We start from the raw sequence: 23,115 nt of genomic DNA, 5'->3' as shown, positions 1-23,115 counted from the left end.
CTGTCCAGATGTTCACAAACTTGCTCAGTTTCAAACAACTTCAGTAGAACTATATAGAGCAACTTGGTAAGTTTAACTGCATCACGTCACGGTCCTCTTCTCTCAAGGTTTTCAGAAAATAATCTGCAAAAGGTCTCTGAAGCTGGCTATCTCATTTGAATGCGGCTTAACTGACTTATTGATTTAGAAAATGGTCTCATCAATATTGCTGCTTGGTGCTACTGCCTTTATACTGCTTACAGGCCCAGGGAAGGCAGAGTTTACTTTTCTGCCTGCAGCTGAGATGATTTTCCCAACACTTCAGGCCAGTAAGAACCCAGAGCCTGGGGGTGCCCTGAGGAAAGGGAACAGGAGAGCCTTCGGGGACGTGCAGCACTGCTGCCACAGGCAGCTTCAGAGCCAGCCAGCCGTGTACCTGTAGCAAGCAGCTGCATAGCTCAGGCCACAAGCTGAGGCAGCACAGGACCTATTCCACTTGGAGTCTAAGACATTTGGAGCCCTTTTTTATGCAGTTTGCCAGGTGCTTTGTGGCTGAAATCCTCACCACCTGTGACCAAGGTACCAGTCACCTCGACGTGACGGATGAGGAAACAAAGGCTAAAAGAACTTGAGGGCTTCCATAGGTGAGTGCAGCAGGAGCTGGGCTTCCACGCTCCTGTCCAGGCTACCCTGCTTCAAGCAAGGCACAGCACTCACAGAAGCATGGCTCCGCAGCTCTCCTGCCTCCTGTCCCCCACTGCTCTGCTCTGTGTCCAGGTATGCTGCAGGGAAACGTGGTAAATCCCCAGTGTGGCTGTACAGGGTGGGTCAGAGGTGTTCAGGGAGCCTGTTACACAGATAATGTGTGGTTAATGTGAAGGAAGGGGCTCATTTCTTCTGCCTCTGAATGACAGCCCTGTGACCTGTCCCTGGTAGTTCCTAGTTTCCTATCCCCAGCAGCCAGCTGTGAGGGGGACCTGTTGTGCCTCCTGGGGGTGGCTGCAGCACACCCACTACTGAGGGATGTGTCAAATTTGGGATTAAAAGTGTGACTCTGATCTGCAGGTTTTGTCAAGGAGCCTACCTGAAAGCAAGTCTGCAAGATCCTGTCCCACTCAGAGCCTGGCGTGCCTGTGCCTCTTGTTCCTCCCCAGGCTGTGCTGCTCTCCCCAGCTTGCAGGCACTCGCACACAGCCCCAATTTGACAGCAGCGGGCCCTGCGCTGCAGCTCACACACCAGTGCTGGGCTGCAGGGGCTGTCACATCCCTTCACTTGCAACATCGGCTTAAACGTGACTGGTAAAGGATGAGAGGGCTTGGAACCACTCCAGTCCCCTTCACGCTCCCTGGCGAGACAGCACCCGTCTTATTTTAATAGACATCTTCCTCCTCCCTGGCAGTCCTGACGAGCACCCACCCCTCTCCTGCTCCCACAGCAGCTCCGTCGCCGTGCACCCAGCGTGAAACAAACAGCACGGGCAGCTCTGCTGAGCGGGGCAGCTACTGTCCGCCGGCTTTGGCAGCCGGGGAGCCCCCTGGGGCCCGAACCTTCCCCTCAGGCAGCAGGTAGGCCGCGGGGGCCCGCACCGACGGCTGCTCGTTGCTGAGGCGGCGGCGGGAGGCGCTCGGGGCCGGGCCTGCTCGCACCTACCTGCGGGGCCGGGCCGGGGATGGGCCGGGGGTGCCCTTTGAGGCCCGGGGCCGGTCCCCGGAGCTGGGCAGGGCTCGTTTCTGCCTCGTTTATGCCCCACGAGCGGTCCCGGGCGGCGGCGGCGGCGCCTCACGGCCCGCGCCGCGCGTCACGGCGGGCGGCCGCCGCGCTATGCAGGGCGGGGGGCCGCGCCGGGGGCCGCGCCCGGGACCCTGGATATCGCCCAGCGTTCTGCAGGCCCGGCGGCGGGCGGGCGCGGCTTAGGCGCGTTCCGGGGCGGCGGCGCGGCGGAGCCCCGCAAGCTGAATGCCGGCCTCCCTTATGCAGGCCCCGCGCGGGCCGGCGGAGCGCTATGCAGGGCGCGGGGCGCGGCCCGGCCCCGCTCTCTGGCTCGTCGCCTCACAGTAAAGATGGCGCACAGCGGTCGGTGGCGCTTCCCTGCCCGGCCCGGCAGCGGCGGCTGGGGCCGCCGGGGGCTGGGGGGCTCCCGGCTGCGGGTCCCGGCCGTGCGCAGCCTGCGAGCCGCCGAAGCGGCGGCGGCGGCGACGGGCGAGGGAGGGGAGCGCGGCGGCGGCGGCCCGGGCTCCGGCGGGGCGGCGGGAAGCGGGGGAGGCGGGGCAGCGGCGCCGGGCTCCGGCGGCGGCGGCGGCGGCGGCGGCTCCGGGGGCCCCGCGGCCGGGCTGGGACCGGGCTTCGACGCGGCGCTGCAGGTCTCGGCCGCCATCGGCATCAACCTGAGGCGCTTCCGCGCGGCCTGCGGGGCCGAGGCGGGCAGCGGAGAGGTGAGCGGGGCCGGGAGGGAGGGAAGGGAAGGGAAAGGAAACGAAGGGAAGGGAAGGGAAGGGAGAGGAGGGCGCGGCGCGGCCCGGAGCGCGGGGCCCGCTCCGCCACAGCCCCGCTCCGCCCCGCTCCGGGCACACCCCCCCCTTGGCCGCGCGGCCCCCTCCGGACACACCTACCGCTGCCACCGCTCCGTGCCGTGCCTGGGGAGTGCACAAAGGGGCCGGGAGCCCGCCGGGGGGGGTGGCGGGCACCCAGCCCCCAGCCCCCAGCGCCCCCCCCCCCCCCTTCTCCTCGTCCTCCTCCTCCTCCTCCTCCGCCGCCCTCCTCCGCGGTCCCTCCCCGCGCACGCGACTTGCCGCCGGTGTCCTCCCCACCGACATCGCCTCCTCCATCAGCCGCCTGGCGACGAGGCCGGGAGGGGGGCGAGGCTCGGAGGCAGCCCCAGGAGGGTGAGGGGGGAGAGGGGGGCGAGGGGCTGCTCTGCTCCTCCCGGCAACGGGAAGAACGGGGGTGGGGGGGTGAGGAGAGCCCCGGGTGTTGCGCGGCACCTGCGCCCCCCCCCCTCCACCACCACCACCCCCGGAAGGATGCTCCGAGGGCTCCGCCCCGGCCTCCACCGGGAGCAGACGGAGCCCGGAGGGGGGCCCCGGGGGGTGGCAGCCACCGGGGCTGCGAGCTCGGGCCCTCCCGGTGCTCCCCAGCCCTCCCCGTGCTCCCCCTCGCCGCCCCAGGATGCGCGTTTCGCGCTGCTGCCGCTTTGGGGTTTTGTTTTCCTCCCCTTTTTTTTTTTTTTTTTTTTTAATTTTTTAATTTTTTTTTTTTTTAATTTTTCTGAGCCGTTCTCCTTCCTGCCTTCGTTTTCGAAGCCTTCCTCGAGCAGGCGGGCAGGCAGGCAGAGCAGGAGTAACGCCAGCCCACCCGCTGCCAGAGCAGGGCAGACATGATGGGGCCGTGCTGCTCTCGCTACGCGCTGCAGCGCTCCCGGCCCGCGCTTCTCCTTTCGCAGCATTTGCCAGCCGGGTCCTTGCTCTGGCAGGAAGATCCTCCGGTTCCTTTGTACGAGGAAAGGGCTTTTGGTGCTGAAAGGCTCCTTCTGCCTCCGCTTTAAAGGCGGACTGTCAGGTGCAGAGCGTGCGAGGCTGTGCTTTGTGGATCTGTCGCCCTTTTAAGAAGCAGTTGCTTTCCTTCTTCATCGCTGATGATATTGGAGGTTATGAAGGCATGTACAGGAATATTGTTTACTTCTGGGCTTGTTTTCGGTGCTTTTTGGTAGGTAAGGTGAAGCTCAGCTGAGCTCAAGCATCTCCGAGCTGCAGAGTTCCTGGTCCAGCAGCAGCGATGCTTGGGGGGGGCTGGATTTACAAACTTAGAGCTGATCTGGGAACGCTGCTAACTTAATGAACGCGGTAGTTACAGCTTCAGCTCGGGCTGCCTGCTAGCATCCCTTTTGTTTAATACAAACACCTTGAAGATGGTTGTTTGCTGTATTTGTAAACTGCTCTGCTTATCATAGCCAAGGTTGAATGGGATTTGCTGTGCCTGGTTGAAAGAAGTTAGTGTCTCTCGAGGTAGTTCAGTGGCAGCAATGACTGAAACCTCGCTAATGCATCTGACCACAGAGTTAACAACTTGAAAAGGTTGTGTTTGGGTTTTTGTCCTTTTTTGGTGTTTTTTGTTTGTTTTTTTTTGGGGGGGGGGGGGTCAGCAACCTGTTGTGTTTCTTTTCTTTCCTTTTTTTTTGGATGACACTGGATCTTTCTTTATTATTTTATTGTTGTTGCTCCCATTGCATTTGCCTTAAAGCATGCCTTTGCATCTCAAAAGTCAAAGGCATCTTTGAAAGATCTGTGGCAGTTTTGCTTTTAGGGCATCTTTGCTTCAAAATAGTTGAAATACGTTCTTGGCACCAGCAGCTAATGAAGGAAATATCTCTTGGATCTGAAGATCTTTTTAGGTTTTCTATTTAGCTATTAAAACCTGTCAAATATTATATACAGTGGGAAATAAGCTCAGTGGCTGGTTGTCTGTAGGTTGATGCTGATCTCACTGCTCACGGGCAGGGAAGGAGCAGACCCCGCATCCCTTTTCCTGCTGTGAAGTTGCAGTTTCCTCGTGTTGGGGTGGACCAGGTGCAGCTGCTCTTGAGCACTGGGGGGTCTCGTTGGCTCAATTTTCCCATTGCTGATACAGGATTGTTTGGTTCCTTCTCTGATGCTCTAGAAACCAGGTATTTAAGCAGTAGGAGCAGGGGATGTGCAAAGAGCCCTGGTACTGCTGGGGACTGAGTGTGTGGGTTCCACCTGCAGCCCTTGAGGAGCGGGTGGCTGCATGGTCACCAAAGGAACGTGGAGGAAGCTGTGTTTTGTTTCACATACATGTTCTGCCACCTTTTGGGGTGGTTGGTTTGTTCCCGAGTGGTGTGTTGCATCCTGGCCCTGCCTATCTGCTGGAATTGTGCATTAACAGAAAAATCTGGTGGGATATAACAGAAGAGTAGAAGTCAAGAGCGAGTATTTCACTCAGTCTTTCTCGTCTCCCTGGACGTTTTGCAGAATGTAGTGGGCTTGATTTCTAATACAGAAGTATCTGAATTTGGGGATGTCGCTGCATATCCCCCAGCTTTTTGATGATTTTGTACGAATACTTCTGTTTTAGTTCAGTTTTTCACTGAGTTATCTCGAAACCAGCTAGCGTTAAGGGAGCAGCACTATGGTGTTTGATTTTGGCATGGCAGGAGCCTGTGGGGGGGATTTTGTGCTTAGTTAAACTATAACTGCTTGAGAACAGCGGCATTGGTACGGTGTGATGGGAGTGATGCCTAAGTGCTAAGGGGAATTTGATGGTGTTTTCCTGACTTGTCGTGTGCAGTTTGTGACAAGGGAAGTCTGTGGAGGTGCTGTCTGCCTGGTGCAGTTGTCATTTCAGAGCCCGTCCCGGCAGTCTCACCAGAGCTTGGCACGGTTATCGTGCTGTCAGGTGTGTGGTGACACTTCCCCTCAGAAACCTGCGTCAGGCCAAAAGTCAGCACCGAGCTGCAGAGCCTTGGGGGCTGAGGTGCCATACAGCAGCACTGACAGCATCCCTCATAGCACTGCTGCCATTGCCCATGGACCAGGCTCCTTTACGAAGCAGCTCTTAGCCCTGGATGTTCGCTGGTGGCCGCCTTGTTTTGAAACAGCACCAGTTCCACGTGCTGGGAGGTGTGGCTGCCGCCTCCCTGCCTCACTTAACGCCGGAGCTGAGCGTGGAGATGAGTTATTTTTCACGTGGGCATTAAAATTCTGCCTGCCTCGGAATTCCCTTTCCTAATTTGATGTTGAGTGGTCGCTGCAAAGCCGCCTGGGTGTTTGAGCTGTGAAGTGAGGATCAAGGTGGTGTCACTCCTCGCAGCAGGTAAGGCAGCCTCGGATGGAGCAGCAGTGCACACCCACCCCTTTGCTCCAGGGGCTTTTGGACATTGCTCTGCCTTCAACTGGAAAATTCACAGGGCAGATTCTTGCAGGATTATGTTGCACTGCCCTTCTGTTATTGTTGTTATTATTGGTGGTGGTGTTATTATTATTATTTATTGTAATCAGAGTGCCATACTACAGATCTTACTGCATCACATGTGGTGGAAATGAAAAAAAGTCTTTGTGTCTCGGTCAGTTGTTCATCCTTCAGCTTGCTCAGCTGGCTTTCAAGTTCTTCCCAGTGGAGGCTGCATCCTCATCCTCCTGACGGGCTGAGTGCACGGGAGCAGTGCTGCTGGCTTCCACGAGCGGGCAGGGAACGTAAAGTTGGATTTACCCGAGTAAAATGCATGCAGCACCTCCTGCAAGGCACCCCCATCTCCTCCCTGGGCCGAGGGTTGGTTGGGAAGGGGCAGGCAAAGGGACTCAGTGGGGAGATGCTGCACCTGGCTGCTGTGTTCAGCACTGGGGGCCACTGAGTGAAGGACAAGTGGGATGCTTCTTGGGCAGCTGCATGCTTTGAGCTAGGTGGCCGTGCTGCACAAGCCCCTGAGGCTTTTCCCTCGCTGCGTTTTCCTGTCAGTGTGGAAGTTGTCAGGGTTCAGCCCCGTGCACAGCAGCGGGTGAGTTCCCAAGCATCAAGCTGGGGATGCTGCAAAAGGGATCGCAAAAGAAGTGATCTTTTTTTCAATGTGATGTGAACTTTTTTTCGTTGAAACGAGCCAGAAAACGTAGCCCAGCCTTTGAGATACTTCAGTAATCCAAAGTTTGCTGTTGTTGAAGCTGTTTGTGCATGTGTGAGATGTTTCCAGGCACTAGTTGGTGGCAGTAGTGGTACTGGAAGCTCACTGCAAGCAAAACAGGAGCATTTCTCAGGTGCTTTGAAACACGTTCCTGTTGTGGAAGTGGAAATGAGAATTGTTTGTGTGGAGAGCCCGAACTGATGGAGCCGGGATGTGCAACACGTGGCCTGCTGGTGTGAGTGAGCCCTCTCTGCTGTCTGGGAACGGTGCTGTGCCGCCAGGAATCGCTGCTGAAGCCTCTCCTGGAGTTACCGGAGGGTTCTGCCTCCCACTGGAGCTCCGAGTGCCCCCGGTGCTCGTCCCAGGGGCTGCTGTCTGCTGACCCCAAGGATGCCCGTTCCCCCCAGCACAGCCCGGTGGGTGTTGTGGTTCCTGCCAGCAGCTCGTCTCCTTCCGAGAAGCTGAGGTGCTGCGTAACTGGGGCTGAAATCAAAAGGGTGAATAGGAAGATAAAGCAGTGACTTGATCAATGCTTCCTTTAAAATGAACTAAACCTTTGTGAGAGCCATTTGGGCCAGGCCGTTAGGTGGATCAGGACACCGGCACCGGGGGGCAGTTTGGCATCTGGGGCCGGACTTTCCCCTGGGACCTTTAATCAGAAATCCTTAGCAAAGCAGTTTTGTTCAAGGGTTCTGGTAGATTGTGTTGAGATAGAGATGTGCTTGGGAGTTCTCAGTTCTTGCAGTAAGCAGGGGACTTCAGGAGAAGCCTTTGTTGGCCTGCTCGGAGCTTTAGGCTGCTGTGGGGATGGATGCAGGAGCTCTGCTGACCACCAGGAGCTGGCCCCTGCCTGCTCAGCGAGCCTTTGTGCCTTGCCCGAGAGGCGAGCCTTGCCTTGATTTATAATCCCCAGCGACCTTTTGGTGCTGCATTATTCTTTCCCAGGTAAATGAGGTCATGTTCAAACCCATGATGGTTTTTAATCACTCTCCATCTGTCGTGCTTTACGGCGACTTCTGGAAAAACTGGAGTGCCCGTTCCTGCTTCGTTTGCCCCAGAATTGAATTTTGACTTCGGACCGGCCGACGGGGTGGCTGAGCCTTGCCCGTGCGTGCTGGTTTTGGGGCCTTCTCACTCGCTCATCGTTCTGCCAAGCTACGAGGCCAGTGATACGGGCAGGAGCAGCACGGAACAAACCTAAATGACGTACAGCTCTGGCTGCTTCTCGCTGGAAATGAAGCCAAAGGAATTCATTTTTTTTAAATCTATTTATTTATCAATCTGTTCATCAATCCCATTGGAAAAGTAAAACAGAGTCATGGGATAGCCGGAGTTGGAAGGGACCTGCAGTGATCAGCTTGAGAATAACGCAGGTTCCAGCTGTGGGGTAGGGCGTACAGCTGGCAAAATAGAGCAGGTTGGTTTAATAGCCTCAGACAAAATAATAGGATCCCAGATTATTATTTTTTTTTTTTTACAAAGGCATTTCTGTCAGCTACTGTAACGTAGCGGCAGGTGCAGTTCAGGACTCTTGGACAGCTCTTTTATCTTATTGCTGGGAGCTAACACCTCTGCAACTTTGTTACTGCAAGGGAGGTTGGTTTTAATTGCAAGCTTGTAAAAGTTTTGTGTATGTAAGGCGGTGACAAACTTTCTTCCCATGTTAGGGCTCTTAGTGCCACCACCGACGGAAACCTGAAGCAGAGGGGTTGCCCTCAGTGCTTGGAGCTGTGTCCCTCGGTGCTCTGTAGCAGGCAGGTCACACACGGCTCCACTAAGGCTGGTTTTATAGAACGGCTTTTTCCAGTTCCAGCAGTGTTTTGTGTCTGATCACGACGTGGTTCTCGCTATTCTTTAAAAGCTGCAAGTTTTAAGTGCCCAGAGACTGCGTTTAATGTTACGGGCATCTCCGTTTTTGCTGCCTGAGGTTTGCAGTAGTTCACCACCAGCAGATGTCATACACACGGAGGTCGAGTGCCACTAACTGGTCTTGGAGCGAGGTATTATTTTAACTGAAGTTAAACTTGCCTCTCTCAGCAGGGATAGGCAAGTTATTCGGTCTTGCAAAGTCTTTGCATCCATTACTCTTCTGGGGAAAAACACCAGTATATATCCACGGATACATGGTGTCGTGTATTTTAAACGGTCTGTTGGAGATGTGATGAGAGCAGATCTGCCTTTGGTGACGAGGCTGGAGCTGCAGAGGTGAGGGGTGAGTTCCTGCAGAGGTGAGGGTCGGTTCCTGTAGACGTGTGCCTTCCTTCCCCCTGCAGCACCGTGCATCTGGAACCAGGGCTGCTCAGCACCATTCCCATGCAGCCAGTGAATGAAGCATTGGGGGGTGTTTATTTGGAGCTGAGCCTTCAAACTGAATTGTTCCATGGCAAGAAATCATTGCTATATTTTCCACCAAGTGGCCTATAGGATCAGTAGTTATTGTTAGCCTTCCTCTCAGCAAGGAGATGCATTTTCTTTACATTTAAGTTTGGCTCTGTGAAGAGCACTCTGCTCCGGAGCCTGTAGCTGGCTGCTTGTTTCTCATACTTCCTCCCTAGCTCGAGTGCGTGTCTGTCTTAGTCCGTGAGGAGGCAGATAAGGTTTCAGGCGAGCAGGATGCAAACAGGTAAAATACAGAGCGGGCCAGGTAGGTGCACAGCGAGCGCTGCTGGCTGGGGGTGGGAGCGGGTGGTGGAGCAGTGCCGGTGGCTGGGACTTGGTGGCAGAAAGAGCACTGCAGGCAGCATGGAGCATCACTTGGTGATCTGTTGAGAAACAGGAGGACAAGGAAGAAATAATATAAAGATTTTGTAGTGGGAGCGACAGTTAATTTAACAGAGATGTCAGAGGAAGAAAAGAAGGAGGGTGAAACCCATCGCAAGGCCAGGAACGGGGTGCCGATGGCTGAACTCTGAAGGGAGGATGGTGTGGCACGGAGGGCAGGGACTGAACCAGGATTTCAGAGATCTGCAGCTCGGTCTCCTGGAGCAGCACTGCTCTTGGGCAGCTCAGCACTGCCGTGCAGCACACTCCCTGCCCTGACGTCTGCAGTTAGAGCTGAGGTATTCTTCCCAGCTCTTGTTCAGGAGGCTGTTGCTTTAACAACCTCCTGCTTGTGGCATTAAATTCTGTTTTCCTGGGGAAAGCGTGCTCACACACACACAAGTAAGCGTTATTTGTATGAAGATTTGGCCTTTCCCCATGCCTAAGATGCACGACGTGCGCGTTGTGTCTCTGAGAGCTCTGCAGGTACCCCTCTTGGTAGCCTAATGCGGAAAAAATCGCTCAGGGTGGGCGGCCGTTCCCGATACCCTTCTGAACCTCTCCGTGCCCACGCAGCCTGCGGCTTCTCTGCCTGCCTTCTCTGCCTCGCTGTGGAGAGCGTTTCAGCCTGATATCTCAGCAAGCAGCATCCCCTCTGCTGGCGCCAGGCCCCTTCCCCGGCCGCAGCCCTGCGCACGCTGTTTACATCTCGCCGCGCGCCCACGTGCTGTGGGAGCGGCGCTGGGCGTGCGGCGTGGAGCATGCGCTTGGCAGCCTTCAGCCACGGCTCCCTTCTCAGCCGGGTGTTACAGGCGGCGTGCAGCCGAGCCGTGGCACCTCCAGAGCAGAGCAGGGAGCCGCTTCCGAGCACGCAGCCGGGGCGTGCGGCGCTTGAAAGGAGCGAGCAACACGTGGCGTGGCCGGCCTCCGAGGAGAGAGGGGATTTCAGAAAGGAGGACGTAGCTGCTTGAGGTGAAAGTGCATCAGGAAACCTGGGTTGGCATGAAAATGGATTGTCGCAGGGTTTGGTGGCATGGCATGAGGTTTTACGCTTCTGCATGCTCCCTGGAAAAAATGGCTTAGTCTGCACAGAGCGCCCGTAGCATCAAATCGGAGTATTGATGGGCTTTGCTGCATCAAAAAATGTCATTTCATAAATCAGCTGTCACTTCAAAAATCGATGTTTTCTAGCCTGAGTTTGTTTCCTAGCTGTGTTGCGCCTCAGGTCAGTGTTCCTCTGTTTGTAACCTGCACCTGGCCTTCTTACAGCGCTTGTTGCAGTGGTTTTATTCCCGAGTCTTCACAATTTCTGTCATCTCGGTCAGGTTAAAAAAACCTTTAAAATAGAAGGAAGAGGCCCCGAAACTGTACGCTTCCTTGCAGAGGCTGTGAGCACTGCTGTTGGCTCTGGGAGCAGGGGCAAGGCCTGCGGGGAGAGGCTGCAGGGAGCAGAGGCCCTGCCGAACCTCCGGGGCACTCGGGCTTACTTAGAGACCTCGGCTGCTGCTGGGCCTCCTCCGGTCTCTTAAATGAGTTTGGAAGAAGTTATTCTACAGTGGTACTACAAAAATAAACGCGGAGATGTGTGCTGGCTGTTTGCTTGTTTAGCTCAAGTAGCTCCTTAGGGTACTTTGACCGCTAGCCCATGGAGTGATCTGTTCTTGGTGCTTTGACACAAGCAGCAGATTTGAGGCGTTAAAGGATTGTTTTCATAGGAACTTGTCCTCTCTTTCCCCATAACTCCTCCTCATCATCTAGTTGTAAGCTCTAACTGCTTTTTTTATGTATACAAATACATACATATTGATCTATCTATAAAGAAAAGTGGTATTTCCTTTTTAGTAATTGTTTGCTTGAAGAACAAATGTGGGTACGTTACCTGGGGAGAGAAAATCTTCTAGCATCTCTTCATGCCTTGATAACGGTTAAGTGTGTTTAAATGTTAATATCCACATCCTCCAATTTCCATCTATTTCTCTGTTGCAGGATGAACAGTTCCTAGGTTTTGGTTCAGATGAAGAAGTCAAAGTACAAAGTCCCACCAGGTCCCCCACAGGTATGTGCATGCAGCAGGAACGGATGTTGTCTGAGTGTGCTGCTTTGTGGTGGTTTTGTTGTGTCTTTCCTGTTTGTTGTTTCAAATCTCTTCCACCATCAAGGCCATAACCACACTTTGGATTCAGCTTAGCTTTGGATGCTGTCATTGTGGTGTTCTTAGATCTGATCTGTTGCGGAACAGGGAAACGTTGAGTAAAAGAGTTATACTGATGAAATTGGTATCTGAAACCTGAAGTCAGTGTTTTAAAGAGGCAGCTATCTTAATGGTTAGGATCTAGTTTCAGGAATGTGTTCAGCTATGGGTAGACAGAAGTAGTCACGAGGTACAAAAGTAAACATTTCTTCACAAAATTCCATCTAAGATGCAGTTGGAACAATTTAATCTTAAGAAACAGTAATAAAAAATCCCATGTAGAACATGTTAATATTTTTCAATAAACTCATCTCCTGTAACTGGAACCTTCAATTATATATTTTTTTTAACAAAACAAATACAGAACGCTTAAGGATAAGCTATAGTTCTTGTATTTTTTTTTTTTTCAAGAAACTTTCTAAATGTAGGATCAAAGCATGACGGGATGCACACAAACGAGTTTGGTTTTGATTTAGATTCTTGTCAATAAATGCTCTCACCACAATACTCTACTTGGTTTGGCCTTGCCAGCAAGTTCTGTTGTGGAAAGCCATACTAATAGGGTGTTTCAGATGAAGAATGAAGTACATTGTCAGAGCTGTGTGAAGACCCAGAACTGGAATAGCTGGGTTGGTGGGTATGGAGTGAAATGCATTGGTAGAGGTGAGTAATCAAGGCATGCACATCTGCTTGATCCTTCCAACTGCAGTCCTGAATGCTAAATGTATTTCAGAACTAAAACCATTTTTTAGTAAGATACCTTACATCAGCTTCCCCCTGTATGTTGTTCTTGCCTTACTGACGTATCCATTAGATGGATGGCACTAGTGAAGAGGGACTTCTTTTTTCTCCTTTCCACTGTGATCCGTTTTGTTCTGTTTAAAATAATTTTTAGTGCACTTGAAACATTACAAATCTGCTTATGAATTACCATTCTCTTTTGCCATTGTATTGATGGTGGTTTTGTGCAATGGCATATATGGTCCTTGTAGAAAGGCAAGCTTGCATTTAAAAAAAAAAATTATCTAAATCTCCTTTTTTTATGAGAGGAGGCTTGTGAAGGAGGTCTTCACATGGATTGATAAAACTTTTGTTGGTTGATGAACTGAAAAGTTTTTGGCAATTTATGTGAGTCGTGATTTATGCAGAGTAAATACTTGTGTGACCTGGATAAAGCTGAGCCAACACTTAGAGAAATAAACTTAACGTGTCCTCTCCATTCTCTACTTCCCTCATAGTTAAATCTAGTCCACGAAAACCTCGTGGGAGGCCCCGGAGCAGTTCTGACCGAAGTTCAGCTGTACTATCAGACTCTTCATCAGTGTGTTCCCCTTCAAGCAAGTCTGAAACCACACCCATGGAGAAAGTAAAGAAGAAGGAATTGAAAAGTGGGGAAAAAAGACGAGGAAGACCTCCAACACTTACTAGCGTGAAGTTCAAATTGTCACAAGTCAAAGGCACATCAGATATTCAGAAGGGAAGCAAAGAAGAAAAAGAGAGTCTGAAAAAGATCAAAAGGTCGCCATCCACTACGTTTCAGCAAGCAACTAAAATTAAGAAATTAAGAACTAGTAAACTCTCTCCACTGAAATCTAAATTTAAGCCTGGGGCAAAACTTCAGATCGGGAGGAAAAGCGTTCAGATTGTGCGCAGGAGAGGGAGGCCACCGTCTTCTGAACGTTTAAAGACTTCCTCAACCTTAGTCATAAATTCGCAGCTGGAGAAACCCCAAAGGATACGTAAAGAGAAGGATGGCACGCCACCTCTCACAAAGGAAGAAAAGACTGCTGTCAGACAGAGTCCGCGCAGGATTAAGCCTGTTAGGATTATACCTTCTACAAAAAGGACGGATGCAACAATTGCTAAGCAACTCTTGCAGAGGGCTAAGAAGGGGGCGCAAAAAAAGATTGAGAAAGAAGCAGCCAAACTGCAGGGCAGAAAGGGGAGAACCCAGCTTAAAAATATCCGACAGTTCATTATGCCGGTCGTAAGCGCTATCTCTTCACGGATTATTAAAACGCCCAAACGGTTCATTGAAGATGAAGACTATGACCCTCCTATTAAAATATCCAGACTAGAATCCACACCAAACAGCAGGTTCAGCGCTACTTCTTGCGGATCCAGTGAAAAATCCAGTGCTGCTTCTCAGCATTCATCTCAGATGTCTTCAGATTCCTCGCGGTCCAGCAGCCCTAGCGTTGATACATCTACAGACTCTCAGGCTTCTGAGGAGATGCAGACGCTTTCTGAGGAACGCAGTAATACTCCAGAAGTTCACACACCTCTGCCTGTTTCTCAGTCCCCTGAGAACGATAACAGCGATAGGAGAAACAGAAGGTTTTCGATAACGGAAAGAAGTTTTGGCCAGAGGACTGCTAAAAAACTCTCAGCCTTGCCAAGTGTGCCGCAGCAGCAGTCGTCGTCCTCTCCTCCTCCCCCTCTGCTCACTCCTCCCCCGCCACTACAGCCCGCTTCCAGCATCTCAGACCGTACTCCTTGGCTCATGCCTCCTACCATACCGTTAGCCTCCCCCTTTCTTCCTACGTCTGCTGCACCAATGCAAGAGAAACGGAAATCAATTCTGCGAGAGCCAACGTTTAGGTGGACTTCTCTAAAGCATTCCAGGTCAGAACCACAGTACTTCTCATCAGCAAAGTATGCCAAAGAGGGGCTTATTCGCAAACCAATATTTGATAACTTCAGACCCCCACCACTGACACCGGAGGATGTTGGCTTTGCATCTGGCTTCTCAACACCAGGTGCTACAGCTCCAGCACGGCTGTTTTCTCTTCATTCTGGAACAAGATTTGATATGCACAAGAGAAGTCCTCTGCTGAGAGCTCCGAGATTCACTCCAAGCGAGGCCCACTCCAGAATCTTTGAATCTGTAACTTTGCCCTCGTCGGTTGGTCGAACCACTACAGGAACCGCTGCAACAGGTGTCTCTTCTAGGAAACGAAAGAGAAAAGTGTTTAGCCCTATCCGCTCAGAACCCAGATCTCCTTCGCACTCCATGAGGACAAGAAGTGGGAGACTTAGTACCTCTGACCTGACAACTCTCACCCCACAGTCTTCTGTATCTTCCTCATTAACTAGCATTTCTGTTAGTTCTCTTGCCACTAGTGCCTTAAATTCAACTTTTACTTTTCCTTCCCATTCCCTAACGCAGTCTGGGGAATCAGCAGAAAGAAGCCAGAGACAAAGGAAGCAGACTAGCACTCCAGCAGAGCCTTTCTCATCTAGTAGTCCTGCTCCTCTCTTTCCTTGGTTCACTCCAAGTCCCCAGACAGAGAGAGGCAGAAACAAAGACAGGGCGACAGAGGAACTGTCCAAAGATAAAGACGCTGATAAAAGTGTGGAGAAGGACAAGAGCAGAGAGAAAGACAGAGAGAGAGAGAAGGAGAACAAACGGGAGTCAAGGAAAGAGAAAAGGAGAAAAGGGTCTGAAATTCAGAGTAGCTCTGCTTTGTTTCCTGTAGGTAAAATGCCCAAAGAAAAAGTTGTCAGTGAAGATGTTGCAGCATCATCTTCTGCAAAAAAAACTGCCGGGCGGAGGAAGTCTACAGCAATAGATCCCGTGGCAGATGTTTCTACTGCTGCTCTGGTAGATACAACAGCCATCAAAACCAAAACATCCAAGAAAGGTAGAGGGGGGTTGGACAAATCAGATCTGGACCTCAGCCCCACTGTGCCATCTTTGGAGAAAGAAAAAGCTCTGCGTCTCTCTACTCCTTCATCAAGCACTGTTAAACATTCCGCTTCCTCCATCAGCTCTATGTTGGCTCAAGCAGACAAACTGCCGATGACTGACAAAAGGGTAGCCAGTCTTCTGAAAAAAGCAAAAGCCCAGCTGTACAAGATTGAGAAGAGCAAGTCCCTCAAACAAGCAGATCAGCCAAAAGCACAGGTATTTTTTTCCCTTTTTTTTTTTTCTTTATTCACTTTGAATTTGCACTGACAGTCACACGTATCTTTCATATCGTGAATGTGAAGAGTTAATGTGCCAAGCTAAGTAGCCATTAGTGCAACAGATGGTAAATGATACAAAAATGAGAAGGCATGGGCAGAAGTTGAGGGGGAGAGAAAGCTACTGTTCAAGGGGGAGCTGCGTGCATTTTTAGAGAACAGTGCAGTGGAACTGTTTATTCGGTTTCTCTGTGTAAATCTAAGCAAAGTAAGCATCAATAGGCATTTTTAAAAGCACGGTTCTAGCAAACTGCTATAGTCTTTCTAAAGATGAGTTGATCTTGGTCTCTCTCTCTCTTTTAACTTTACCCTGTGATGATCTGATCTGTTACTTATGGGAAGGAGTAAAATCCATTGGGGTTTTGCATCTGCTTGGAGGATTGCTTCCTACTGCTGGCTTCTCTTCCCTCTCCCCATTTCCCCCACCCCAAAACCACTGTCTTCTGCAGTCCTTTTTAGCTGTCGGAAAGGTAGATGTTTTCTGATAGAAACACACTTTCAGAGAGGATTTTCTTTGTTCGTTTTCCCAGATAATGTTAGTGTTGAAAATAAGTGCATATTTTAAATAAAGAATTCTTAAGCTTTTGTCCCCGGAAAGAATAAATGTGTGCTTCTGGATGCCTGGCATGTTTATACTAAGAAGCCCAAGCCCTTGCAGTTAAGTCTTTGGGTGGAATTCTTTATTAGGAAATATGTCAGAATCCTATGTTAAAAATGTGAAAAATGGTACTAAAATGCTGCATTTCTTTTATCACCTCAGTAAACACTATCCCCTCATCTTAAAGGTTTGCTGCTACAAAATTGATCTTCTGACAGATCAGTTAATGCTCAATGTTAGTCTGTTTACCCTAATTCCAGTCAACTCTGAATTTCTGATGTCAGTGCCCTAATAATGTATGGCTTCATGAGTGAGTTCACTGTCCAGTAACAGGTAGAAACTTACCTTGTAATTCCAAACGAGTAAAACTTCTTGTCCTTTTGAGTTTATCCTCCCTTGGATATGCAAGGCTTAGAAGGCTGATAGTCTTTACTTTTATCCTGACCCTTACAAAATGCAAGCGGAGATATAATTTAACTCTTTTTAGGTTATTTAGAAGTTTTTGTATGTGGCCCGGTCTCGTTTTTGTACCTCTCTTAGGAATACTGTCTGTTTTCTGAAATCTAGGGACAAGAGAGTGATTCATCAGAAACGTCAGTCCGAGGACCACGAATAAAACATGTTTGCAGGAGAGCAGCTGTTGCACTGGGTCGTAAGCGAGCCGTGTTTCCTGACGACATGCCCACTCTGAGTGCCTTACCATGGGAAGAGCGAGAGAAGATACTGTCTTCCATGGGGAATGATGGTAGGTGAAGACTTCCAGTTTTCACTTGTGGATTCACAGAAGGTCTGCTTTGTTGACTGCTTGGGTTAGTGGCATCTCCAATAGATATGGCTACATCTGAACTTGTAAAGATGAGGACATCGAGCAATTAACAGGGGATAGTATATTAACTTACACTTAATAGAATCAATTCAATGAGCTCATTAGATGCTTCTGAAACACTGTATGACTTCAGTGAATTCACATTAGACTTTTTACTTTTTTTTTGACAGATAAGTCATCAATAGCCGGCTCAGAAGAGGCAGAACCTCTTGCTCCACCTATCAAACCAATTAAGCCGGTAACCAGAAACAAGACACAGCAAGAACCACCAGTGAAGAAGGGGCGACGGTCGAGGCGCTGTGGGCAGTGTTCAGGCTGCCAGGTTCCAGAGGACTGTGGTGTCTGTACTAACTGTCTGGACAAGCCCAAGTTTGGTGGGCGTAATATAAAGAAGCAGTGCTGCAAGTAAGTTTGTGCATTTGAGAAATTCTTCAGCTAATTCCTATGCAGAGTAGGATGAGCGCATCCACATTCTGAGGTAGGAAACAACAGATTTAACCCTCTCGTGCAGGCCTGGAATGAATTTGGCCTGGGCTGAGGGTGGATCACAGTAAAAAGCAATTAAAAGCAATTTAATTGAGGAGCATATATCTAGAATCAAGGTGTGCTTTTATGACCTTCTTTTTCTGAAGTTCACTTATACCTTATTCTCCCCACTTTGAAGAGCCTGGCATAGCACTGAAAATCATCTGGAATGAGACATGAGAAAAATAGGAGTTGAACATTTAAAAACTTGATTACACCAAATCTATCCCAAACCATATAAGCAGAGCAACTATTTTTTTGGCTGAAATGACCTCATTGTGGATTACATAAGAACTACTGTTGAGAGAGTTTGATGTGGTTTTGGAGTTCTTAGAAGTATCCTGATATTACTCAAATGCCAATACCTAAGAAATTGAATTGATAAGGGATTTATTAGCGAATCAGTTATTACATAAGCAGCTTTATTAACTGCAAAATTGTGTTGAGAGTTCAGAAAACAAACTGGAAAACACAGGGAAATCATATTCTTTTAAATATTATTAATATTATAAATATTCCCTCTGAAGAAGGGAAAAATAATTTGAAGAAAGGGAGTGTATTGATGATAGCTTTAAAAAAAAATGAATATTTATGGCATTCTCTCTGTTTGCATTTTTCTTCCAGTGTATGATTACACAACATATTCTTTCTTTGTAGGATGAGGAAATGTCAGAATCTACAGTGGATGCCTTCTAAAGCATATCTCCAGAAGCAAGCTAAAGGTAGGCTGAAAGATTTGGCTCAAGTGTAGGATAAGAAAGAAATTTTCATACCTTAAATTGCTTTTTATGCTGTCATTGCAACTACACTGAGCTATGAAAGTTTAGTCTGAAATTAAATGTTAACGGGGAACCTGTCTGTTCTGCTGTTGTCACATGAAAGTTGTAGGAGAAACGTGAGTACAGACAGCGTCCATAATCCATAACTGTCTTTTTCAGCACTAGAATTGTAGTTTCTCCTCCCTTTTGTAGGGAACTGCTGCGGATAGCTGATCAGTCTCCCCTCAGCACTTCAGGTGAACCAATTCTCAGATATTTCTGTTTCTGAATGACATGGGGGCTGATAAATCTCTTGGCACTTCCTTGTCTCTGACATCAGGCTTAAGTGAGCCACCGTATGTATTTTGCTAAACCCCTGCATCCTGGGACTGGACCTCTGGAGGTCTGCATGTTAGTGTGACAGTGGCCAGGTGGCTGTCTTGAATTCCCTAAACTTTTCTATGCTAAGTCTGCTTTCTCTTTTGCACAGTTAAGCTGTGAAGCTGCAATACCACATAAGTACTTTGCTTACCAGTCTGTCAGGATAGAGGCCCACAGTATTAGAACGCAGGTTGTAATATAAGACAAGTACATTAATTTTACCAACATTTTTTTAGATGAGTACAGTTATTTCTTCAATTGAATGAAGAAGCAAAATGTTTGTTTCCTAATCTTAAAAGTGCAGTGAACTATTTGAAGTTGCGCAGTTATAGCTGCTTTAATCTATTGATGCTTTTTCTTTGTAGCTGCAAAAAAGAAAGAGAAGAAATCCAAGACGAATGAAAAGAAAGAAAGCCATTCTGGAAAGAACCAATTGGACTCTGGACAGAAACAAACTCCTCCAACTATTTTATCAAGAGAAGACAATGCCATAAAGAAGAGCAGTGAACCTGCTCGTAAGCCAGTTGAGGAGAAACACGAGGATGGGAATTCCTCTACTCCTCTGTTGGAGCCCAAACAGGTCCCTGCACCTGGTGCCAGAAAGACTGGCAAACAAACATCTCAGCCAGTACAGCTCCCTCCTCAGCCTCCAAGCTCAGGACCTTTGAAAAAAGAAGCTCCTAAACTTACCACTTCTGAGCCTAAGAAAAAGCAGACTCCACAGCCAGAAATAGGTAAATGGGACTGTTTATCTTCAATATGTTTGAGTCATGTTAAGTAACAGTAGTAATACTGCTAAAATCTGTTGGATTTTAAAACTGATAAATGCTTTATAACCTGGTGAAATTAAAGCAAATTATTTTGGGAATTTTGCTTAGAACTGGCTTTCTTTTATTGTACTGCATTATACATTGGGACGGGAAGAAAGATGAACACCTTTAATGTGATTTTTAGTCATTTAGTCTTGGCAACCTTGAAGTATATTTTCAATGCTGTGAAGTTTACTGACTGTTTACAGTCTGAATGTGAAACAAGAATGTAATTTTTTCTACTACAAAAACATAAACTACTATTGCACATAGTACAGAACAGCATGGAAAGTGAACAAAAAGGCAGCTCCAGGACTTCTGTTGCTTTACACCTGGAACACTTCAGACTTTTAGCAGAGCAAGTTCAACTGGCCACACCTTGCAGAGACTGCCCCAGTCATAGTTGGTGACCACCAATGACGATGGGAAAATTCCAGTCTAAAATTCATCTCTCATTACACAGCTGACTTTTTCCCTTTTCTTCTCCACAGGTTGCTGTTAGTTACTTGAAATACTCATAATTTTTCCCCCCCTTCCTAGGCACAGAACAAAACAAACAGAAAAAAATTGCTCCCCGTCCAACTTTCCCTGTGAAACAGAAACCAAAAGAAAAGGTGAATACTGCTTTTTGTACACAGTCAATAAATTTTGAGAACCTGAATCTTTTGTCTATCTAGAAAGTAAAACTGTATTACATAACCCTTTTGCTTTTTACTTAAAATATCTATAGGAATTCAGTTCTGTCGCTTTTCCTTGGGATGCTGATTTAAGACTGATCTAGCTTGACTCCTAACGCTACTCAAGATCTTTTGTGGTATTTAAAAAGAAAGACATTTTCAATCCTATCAAAGAGGAACATGTAGACTCCTGTGATTTGAGCAAGTTATACAGATGTTAGGCTTTACCTTATGTCAGTATGTGGGTACAAAATTACCTGCCACATGTCTATATCCAGCTTAGGAGTTAATTTGTTCTAAGACTTGTATGTTGTGGAGTGAAGGCCAGGTTGTTCATTAAAAAATAAAGAAAGAAAGAACTACCTTTGTCTTAGAAACAACTTCATTATGAAAAAAAAATAGTTCATATATTTAAATCTCAGAGATAAATGTATAGGTAGGTACTACTTACGCCCAGAGTTGCCCTACTGCAGCAAATTAAAAAACCAGCACTGATAATATAGAGAATAACACGATGCTAGGGGAAAATGCAGCAAATTGAATTAGAAATGTATTTGTGTGTGGAATGCTCTTAAAACTGATTGCAAAATGGTTACTTTCTTGCAATTCATTAATTTTGTGATGGTTTGGTTGTGGGTTTTTGTTGTTCTTGGTTTGGGGTGTTTTGTTTTGTTGTATATGAATTATGTGTAGTGTTTAATGTAAATACTGTTTAAGCTTTAATGTTTGGGGTTGGGATTAATGCAGGCTCCTTTACTTGACTAGGAAAAGCCCCCTCCTATAAGCAAGCCAGAAAGCAGCACGCTGAATTTGCTCAGTACTCTGACTAATGGGAGCAGTTCCAAGCAAAAGCCACCTACAGATGGAGTCCACAGAATCCGAGTGGATTTCAAGGTAGAGGACAAAATGTTTTAAGTATTTGAATATTAACTGACTCTAAACACTGGAAGTAGAGTCCCTCAAGAATGCTGACAGTGACTTCTAAGTTTGTATGTCTGGTCCCGTTCAGTGAGAATTGTAAATAGGAACCTTTCTGACATGAATGACTTTTAGAAGTTTGTTATGCCTTTTTTTTTCTTATAATTAGAGTACTGGATGAAGAGAGACTTTAAAGCTTTAAACCTTAACCCTCAATGTGAGGATGAGCAAGAATTTGAGGTTTATGAAGAATTATTCCATTAAGATGGAACTATAAAAACCTTACCTCAACTTGAGTCAACAAGATTTGGGGAAAATGTTAGTAATTTGTAATTCACAATACTTTGGGTATATCTGGGGTTTTAAACTGATAAATCATGTATTATTTTTTTTTACAGTGTTGAAATAATAAAAATTAACATTTTCCTAATAATTTTTCAGTCCATCTATAAGTGTTAATACTGGAGATTAGAGTGAGATCTCAAAAGTGTTTTATACAAATATGAAGTCTTAATAAAGTGTAATTATTCTGAAATTTCATTTTTAGTAATAATCGTGCAATTGTGAAAAACTTTGTCATGCTTTTTAGGCTTGCTCTCTGTAGAGAGAAAGTTAGTGTATTACTGAACTCTCTTGGCAAGAACAGTACCAAGTTGTAACTATTGCAATATATGTTATAAAACAACCAAGATAAAAGTTTAAAATAATTTCTGTTTTAGAACGCCTAATTACAGAAACAGAATGCATAACACAGCAATGTGAGCACTTTATGCTGATGTCGTATTTCCTTATTCTGCATGGTGATGTATCCTTTTGTACTTTCAGGAGGACTGTGAAGTGGAGAATGTTTGGGAGATGGGTGGGTTAGGCATCGTGACCTCGGTACCTATTACTCCCAGGGTGGTGTGTTTTCTCTGTGCCAGCAGTGGACATGTGGAGGTAAAGCATTGTGTTCTGCTGTTGATGACTTAGTTACAGCACCATGTTGTTACCAAAAAATAATAATAATCCATAAAACAGAAGAAATTAAAATAATACCTGTAAACCTGTCCTTGCTAGACTCTGCCCTAAGATACTAAAATGGAAGGTATTTGAATTCACTTTGAAAACTTCTGTGGTGCTTAGTTTAGAAGTGAACTCTGTTAGACATAAGGAATGGCATTTTCAAGAGCCCCCTGCATCTCTTCTTAAATGTAATTTGGAATCCCCCAGCTGAGGTAAAGCAGTGGCTTTTGCTTTCTGTTACCTTGAAATTGGAAAGATCGCTCAGTTTTGCTGAAATGGTGTTAGGCAGTGTTGATTTTCCCAGGTATGTCTGTATCTTCTAAGAGTTGCAGACCAGTACTGAAACGTGACTGGCAAGGTTTTGGTGCTGTATAGACAGCTGAATTTTGGCTTAAGATTTGTTAAATGCATTTCCAGGAAAAGAGGCATCTTCTCAAAATGTTCAGACTAGCTGTCCTGGGAAGGTGATGCTAGCACTCTAGAAAAGGCGAACAACACTCAAGGAGAATGGGGTTAAGTTCTTCATGTGAACAGCAATGCACTTGGGGATTATGAAGGTCCAGTGGCACATGGAGCCATCCCCTTCTTAGTCAGTTGCTCAAGTGAACAAACAATTCCTCTGTCCTGCTTGTGCCTGCAGTGTTTGTGCCCTAAGGACTGTGCTTTTTCTAGTATGTCTGTCCTTGTAGAGGATCCTTTGAGCTTTCAAATGGCCCATACAAGCTAAACAGAGGGAAAGATGTCTCTTTGCTCTGAATGTGCCTTCCTTGTCCACTAAATGTTTCTTTGGGTGTGGTTGGCTTGTCTTACAGAGAGGGAGGGAAATCCTGAAGAAGCCTGTAGGCCTTTACCAATTTACCAGTACTCAGAGAATGTAGATAAAAGGTACCAGACTCCTATTTGCTGGTAGATGCATAATCTGTGTAGACAGGCATGTACTTAGGTTATCTGAAGTACACACTCAGTTTCCCCTATAAAATATACTCATAGATATTCTTGTACTGTCAGCTGTAAAGCAGAATTCAAAGTAGTAAGGAGTGCAAGCGGGCTTGTTTGGGAATTAAGAAAAGGTTTTGACTTGCTAAAACCGCCC

The 23,115-nt window shown here is 47.7% G+C and overlaps 1 protein-coding gene across 5 annotated transcripts in view; it reads left to right on the top strand.

Annotated features, from left to right (window-relative positions):
• The first annotated feature begins 563 nt into the window (after positions 1 to 563).
• Positions 564 to 23,115, top strand: part of KMT2A (lysine methyltransferase 2A) — a 47,419-nt gene continuing 24,867 nt past the window's right edge. For 3 of the 5 annotated variants that reach the window (XM_084495861.1, XM_084495862.1, XM_084495860.1), the window contains exons 1-10: positions 2,022 to 2,412; positions 11,355 to 11,424; positions 12,798 to 15,466; positions 16,691 to 16,868; positions 17,120 to 17,354; positions 18,132 to 18,196; positions 18,979 to 19,347; positions 19,963 to 20,036; positions 20,865 to 20,993; positions 21,843 to 21,956. In XM_084495861.1, coding sequence (XP_084351987.1) covers positions 2,041 to 2,412; positions 11,355 to 11,424; positions 12,798 to 15,466; positions 16,691 to 16,868; positions 17,120 to 17,354; positions 18,132 to 18,196; positions 18,979 to 19,347; positions 19,963 to 20,036; positions 20,865 to 20,993; positions 21,843 to 21,956 — 4,275 coding nt within the window. In that variant the 5' untranslated portion in view covers positions 2,022 to 2,040. Of the gene's footprint in view, positions 757 to 2,021; positions 2,413 to 11,354; positions 11,425 to 12,797; positions 15,467 to 16,690; positions 16,869 to 17,119; positions 17,355 to 18,131; positions 18,197 to 18,978; positions 19,348 to 19,962; positions 20,037 to 20,864; positions 20,994 to 21,842; positions 21,957 to 23,115 lie in introns of those variants that run through there. The other 2 variants (XM_084495864.1, XM_084495863.1) reach the window with 2 other exon arrangements.

The sequence above is a fragment of the Aythya ferina genome (assembly GCF_964211825.1).
Source record: "Aythya ferina genome assembly, chromosome: 22".
In the NCBI taxonomy this organism is placed as follows: domain Eukaryota; kingdom Metazoa; phylum Chordata; class Aves; order Anseriformes; family Anatidae; genus Aythya; species Aythya ferina.
Note: the sequence above shows the minus strand (reverse complement) of the source record. Positions and strands in the feature narration are given on the sequence as shown.